We start from the raw sequence: 6575 nt of genomic DNA, 5'->3' as shown, positions 1-6575 counted from the left end.
TGACAGATTCACTCAACATGTGCTGCATCCCATTTAAGCAATTCCCGGTTATTGGGCATGTATAGGTTGTTCCGTTTCTCTGTCCCTGGCAATGTTGAGATGGGGCATACCTGATGGTCCCATGGTGTCGGATAAGGAAGTGGGGGAGTTGGAACCCTCCTTGCCCATCTGGTCTTGTCTTCTATGTCTGAGGTGGGTGGTCATGTAGCCCAATTTGCCCTGGTAGAGTAATGTCTGATCAGGGTATGAATGAGGAATGCACAGAAGAGGACACCGCCCACTGCTGTCACCATGATGAGAAATACCAGCAAGGATCCTGAGATAGTGAAACCTTTGCTAAAAGCAGTCCTGTGCCAGGGCACCTGGAGCTGGACTTCCTGATATCTGTATCTGCCCATCTGGTCCCAGATCAGATTCAGGAAGGGAATTTTTTCTCTGAGAAGTTCAGGAGGAAGCCGTTGTGGATCCACTGGTACTTGAATTCTGGTCTGGAATAGGAGATACACTCCATCTCCACCTGGGAGCCCATCTCAGCAGGCAGGATGCCATTGAAGTTACGGCGCTTACTCCTGATCAGCACACTGAGGGGACCATAGGTCAATGTCGGAAAGATTACTTCACTTCTCTCAATAATCTGTGGGAGGATTTCTATCCCACACTGAAGTGGTGAGTTGCAGCTACTGATCCTTTGGATGATGAGTGTCTTGTTGTCTGGGGAGACTGTCATGTGGTCATAGCTGGACACCTGTGTGTAACTCACATACCACTTGACGTTGGGGGCACTGGTATGGCAGACAGCAGCCATGGAATCCATGTTTTCTGCCCACGGAGCTAATGTTGACTGAGATGCCTGGGATTTCCAACTCTCGAATCTCAGGACAGCCAGTTGCTCTCTGGGTGCCGTTGCGGGCTTCTACCCACACAGTGTAGCTCCCTGTGTCACTTAATTGAGACCCCCTGATCAGCAGTCACCTGTCATGTACATTCTTTCCCGGCTGCTGAACATGGGCCCATGCCACAAGGACCAGCTCCCCCCAGAGGCTGCATCTATGTCTGGAAAGGTCCACGAGCTGCGTACGTCCTCCTGGTGGAGGGGTCTCTCTAGGGACCAGGAAGCCTCTTATGCCCCTTCACAGACCTGTATCAAAATAACTTTTAAATAAGTATAAAATTAAAATTCTAAAAGTTGCTTATTTCTTTCTTGGTATTACATAAAATAAGGGTGTGGCTCACAGTTGATGATGTCTTAGATTTAATGAAGTTCAATATTTCATTTGGGAAGACACTTTTATTGGCCTTTTGGTTATGAACAGGTTGGCACCCCATCCCTTCAGGCCCCCACCCCCGATATGGAAGGCACAGCTCAACAAAACCACAGGAATTTTCCATTCTTCAACATACATTCAGGCAACCAAAGGATTGGGGCTCCTGAGAAAGAAAGGTGATGGAACAAAGAGAAAGGGCTCTGTAGGCAAAGGCTTGATGTCAATGAAGAAACAAGCAAGTGCAAGTTTTAAAGCTGAAGTAGTCAGCAGTAGTAGCAACAGCATAATCACACTACCTCTAAGCACCTAAAACAAGTCAGGCACCAAGTGCTTTACATTAACTCATTTAATCCTGTAACAACTATATGAATTAGGTACAATTTTTATGTCCACCTCAGAAGTTCAGAAAGATTAAGTAACTTGTTCAAGGTCACATGGCCAATAAGAATGACCTTGGTTAATTCCCTAGTCAGTTCCATGCAGTAGTGATGTCTAGAAAGCTTTACAGACCAAGATATATGTGGAGGGCATATTACAGCCAAGTGAAGGGTCTATCAGGTGAACACTCACTGTCAACTGCAAAAAATGTGGAGAGTTGAGTTAGGGACAATCCAGGAGCTTATGTCCCTAGCATAAGATTTAGAGAAGACTTAGAAAATTGTGGGTTACATAAGGAGTACAGTCAATTGATAGAGATAATGCCCAAACAAATGGGATTATCACTAGGGTGGAAGGCTGAATGGAAGTGAAGATATTCAAGCAAGGACCTTACCCCTCTAAGGATCTGATAGATTTTTCTCATTGGGATTCAAGCCTGTCCCAATCATCATACTGTTGTCTTAGGGAGATGAGAAAGGAGGATAAAACTTATATGGAAATAAAAAAGTCCCTGAATGTCCAAATAAGTGCTGAGAAAGAAGAACAAAGCAGGGGGCATCACATTTCCTGATTTTAAGCTATACTATAAAGCTATAGTAATCAAAACAGTATGGTACTGGCAAATGCCAGTGAGCCTATAATTGGCCCCAGCCCTTGCTACCTGCTTTGGCCCCCTCTGGCACTACATAGGCACCTGCAGCTGGCCCCTGCAGCCGAGTATGTGCACACCACTGGCTCCATCCACCACCACTGCCCGCCCTGCTACCAGTCTTGGAGGTGCCACTTAGGAGCCCAAAAGATCTTGAAGCCACAGAATTCCTGCAGTGCTTGCCAAGGACCACACAGTTGTCAATACTGTGGACCCCAATGTTCTGGAGCCAAAGAGACATCATATACCATAGGACCCAGTGCCACCATGCACCTTTCCACATGGCACTCTGCATCACTAGATCAGGGTCATAGAATAACCAGTATGGGTCCCTATCAGCAGGTAGAAGGCTTCCCTTAACAAAATCAGTTGGTAAAGTCTGGAGGACGTGACTGCTTCTTCAAATGTGCAGATACCTATACAACACTACAGGGATCATGGAGAATCAGGGGAAACATGTCTCCATCAAAAGAATTGTACACCTGAAACTAACCCAACATTGTCAATCAACTGTACTCCAACAAAAAAAAAAAAAAAAAAAAAAAGAATACAGTAAAATTCCAGTATCTGACTGCAAAGAAATGGAAATCCAGGAATTGCCTGACAAAGAATTCAAAATAATTCTTCTATGAATACTCAGAGAGCTACAAGAGAACACAGATGAAAAATTTAATGCTATCAGGAAAACAATACAAGAACAAAATGAGAACCTCAAAAAAGAGATAGAAAACATAAAAAAAGAACCAAACAGAAAATCTGGAGCTGTAGAATACAATGACTGAAATAAAGAATTGAATAGAAAGCTTCAAGAGCAGACTTGAACAAGCAGAAGAGCAAATTGGTGATCCAGAGGACAGATTGATTGAAATTTTACAAACAGAAGAGCAAAAAGAAAAGAGAATGAAAAGGAGTGTAGAAAGCCTACAGAAGTTATGGGACACCATCAAAAGAAATAATGTGTACTAGGGGAGAAAGGAATAGAAAGCTTATTTCAATAAATAATGGCTGAGAAATTCTGAAATACGGGGAGAGATTAGGCCATCAAAGTTCATGAAGCAAATATGTTGCCTCAAACTCTCAATCCGAAACGTTTTTCTCTAAGACACATAGTAATAAAAGTGTCTATGACTTCCCTGATGGTGCAGTGGTTAAGAATCCACCTGCCAATGCAGGGGACACGGGTGTGAGCCCTGGTCTGGGAAGATCCCACATGCTGCAGAGCAACTAAGCCCATGTGCCGCAACTGCTGAGCCTGCCCTCTAAAGCCTGTAAGCCACAACTACTGAGCCCATGTGCCACAACTAATGAAGCCCACGTTCCTAGAACCCTGCTCTGCAAGGAGAAGCCACTGCAATGAGAAGCCCATACACCACAATGAAGAGTAGCCCCCACTCACTGCAACTAGAGAAAGCCTGCGCACAGCAATGAAGACCCAACACAGCCAAAAATTAATTAATTAATTACGTTTTTTTAAAGTGTCTAAAAACAAAGGCAAAGAGATAATTTTAAAAGAAGCAAGAGAGGGCTTCCCTGGCAGTCCAGCGGTTAAGACTTCCACTCCAGGGGGCACGGATTTGATCCCTGGTCAGGGAACTAAGACCTCGCATGCTGCACATCATGGCCAAAAAAAAAAAGAAGCAAGAGAAAAGAATATCTCTCATACAAAGGAACCCCCATAAGGCTATCAGTGGATGTCTCAGCAGAGACATTACAGCCCAGGAGAGAATGAGCTAATATATTCAAAGTGCTAAAAGAAATAAACTACCAAAGATTGTGGACTAGGAGGACGTGGAATCCGCGTCTCTGCACAACTAGGGCACCTACCAGGCACTGGTGGGGGACCACAGACACCTAAGGGGATGGGAGGAAACCCCAGCGACCAGGTAGGTTGTGGGGTGGGGAGTGACGGGGGAGGAGAAGTGGAGGGGGGACAGGACCAGTGCCCCTGAGGGGCGGCTGGGGGAGAGGAAGGGATCACACTCCCAGAGGGGGAAAGGGGGGCACCATTGGAAGGTCAGAGGATCAGAAGGGAGTGTAGCCAACGTTTCCCCTGTGCCGTTGGGCCCTGGGGAGCCTGCTGAGATCCCGGGCCTGATCCTCTGCCAACCAAGGTCCCCTCCAACAGCATGGGTTCTGAGGGAGTGGGAGGGAGGGAAGGGGGAGCAAAAGTAAAGGCTAGATGGACAGGACTGGCACCCCTGGGGGGCGGCGGGTGGAGAGTAGAAGTTCCCACACATGCAAGGGGAGATGCTTGGGAGAGTGGAGGAACGGAAGGGAGCATGGCCAACACTTTCCCTGCTGACTTGGGCACCAGGGAGCCTCTTGGTCTCCTGGGCTTAATACTGTGCCTTCAGAGGCTCCCTCCAGCATTGCAGACCCTAAGCCCTGCCCCTACACCCCCACTCAGAGCCCTACTTCTACAAGCGACACTCAGAGACCACCTCTGAGACCCGCTCCAACCACACTGGGCCTAAACCTCGCCCAAAACGCTCACTCACAGCTTACCTCCAAACTCTGGAGCTCCACTCTCCAAGGCCCCCCTCAGAACCGCCTTTCCCCTGTCACCAGGTCCTAAGCCTAGGTCCCACCCCACTCTTGAATGTCGCCCTGCCTAGGCCCTGCCCCCAAGGCCTTTTCCAGCTGCATGGGTCTTCAGCCTAGTCCCCACGCCCACCCTAAACCCCACCTCGCCTAAGCTCCGCCCCCCACAGCCAAGGCCTTTTCTGGCATTTTTTTTGCTTTCTTCTTTTAGGTTGTGGTTCTGTTTTAACCCATTGTTGCTGATTCATCTATATTATACTTTTTTCTAATAAATCTTTCATTTTTCTAATTTTATTTTATTATTTATAATTTCTTACTGTTCTGCTCCTTTGGGGATGTTCCCCCCGCTCTTGTTTTTTCTTTTTTTTCTTTCTCTTTTCTGTTGTGGTTCTGTTATACCTTGTTGTAGTTCTTTCAATTATATTTTTATTTTTCCTAATATATTTTTTATCTAATTCCTAAAACTTAAAAATTTTTTTAATGTTTATTTGTTTCTTATTGATCATCCATTTTATACACATCAGTGTACACATGTCAATCCCAACCTGCCAATTCATCACACCCCAACCCCAACCCCCTGCTGCTTTTCCCCCTTGGTGTCCATACGTTTGTTCTCTACTTCTGTGTCTCAATTTCTGCTCTGCCAACCGGTTCATCTGTACCATTTTCTAGGTTCCACATATATGTGTTAATATACGATATTTGCTTTTCTCTTTCTGACTTACGTGACTCTGTATGACAGTCTCTAGATGCATCCACGTCTCTACAAATGACCCAATTTCGTTCCTTTCTATGGCTGAGTAATATTCCACTGTATATATGTACCACACCTTCATTACCATTCGTCTGTCAATGGGCATTTAGGTTGCCTCCATGACCTGGCTATTGTAAATAGTGCTGCAATGAACATTGGGGTGCATGTGTCTTTTTGAATTATGGTTTTCTCTGGGTATATGCCCAGTAGTGGGATTGCTGGGTCATATGGTAATTCTATTTTTAGTTCTTTAAGGAACCTCCATACTGTTCTCCATAGTGGCTGTATCAATTTACATTCCCACCAACAGTGCAAGAGGGTTCCCTTTTCTCAACACCCTCTCCAGCATTTGCAGTTTGCAGATTTCCTGATGATGCTCATTCTACCTGGTGTGAGGTGATACCTCATTGTAGTTTTGACTTGCATTTCTCTAATAATAAGTGATGTTGAGCAGCTTTTCATATGCTTCTTCACCACCTGTATGTCTTCTCTGGAGAAATGTCAATTTAGGTCTTCTGCCCAATTTTGGATTGTGTTTTTTTTTTAATATTGAGCTGCATGAGCTGCTTATATATTTTGGAGATAAATCCTTTGATGATTCGTTTGCAATTATTTTCTCCCATTCTGAGGGTTGTCTTTTCGTCTTGTTTATGGTTTCCTTTGCTGTGCAAAAGCTTTTAAGTTTCATTAGGTCCCATTTGTTTCTTTTTGTTTTTATTTCCATTACTCTAGGAGGTGGATCAAAATATTTACATCCTTGTTTGTTCCTGATCTTAGAGGAAATGCTTTCAGTTTTGCACCATTGAGAATGATGTTTGCAGTGGGGTTGTTGTACATGGCCTTTATTATGTTGAAGTAGGTTCCCTCTATCCCCACTTTCTGGAGAGTTTTTTATCATAAATAAATAAATATTGTTATCATAAATAAAATGTTGAATATTGTCAAAAGCTATTTCTGCATCTATTGAGACGATCATATGGTTTTTATT

The 6575-nt window shown here is 44.6% G+C and overlaps 1 protein-coding gene across 1 annotated transcript; it reads right to left on the bottom strand.

Moving 5' to 3' along the window:
- Window positions 1-200: 200 nt before the first annotated feature.
- On the bottom strand, window positions 201-2533 carry CEACAM18 (CEA cell adhesion molecule 18). Its single transcript, XM_024752038.1, is given in 5 exon segments — window positions 201-433; window positions 436-823; window positions 825-970; window positions 973-1101; window positions 2305-2533. Coding segments are annotated over 5 exon segments (1125 nt in total).
- Window positions 2534-6575: the final 4042 nt, after the last annotated feature.

The sequence above is a fragment of the Neophocaena asiaeorientalis genome, unplaced genomic scaffold, assembly GCF_003031525.2.
Source record: "Neophocaena asiaeorientalis asiaeorientalis breed wild unplaced genomic scaffold, Neophocaena_asiaeorientalis_V1.1 scaffold331, whole genome shotgun sequence".
NCBI classification, from domain to species: Eukaryota; Metazoa; Chordata; class Mammalia; order Artiodactyla; family Phocoenidae; genus Neophocaena; species Neophocaena asiaeorientalis.
Note: the sequence above shows the minus strand (reverse complement) of the source record. Positions and strands in the feature narration are given on the sequence as shown.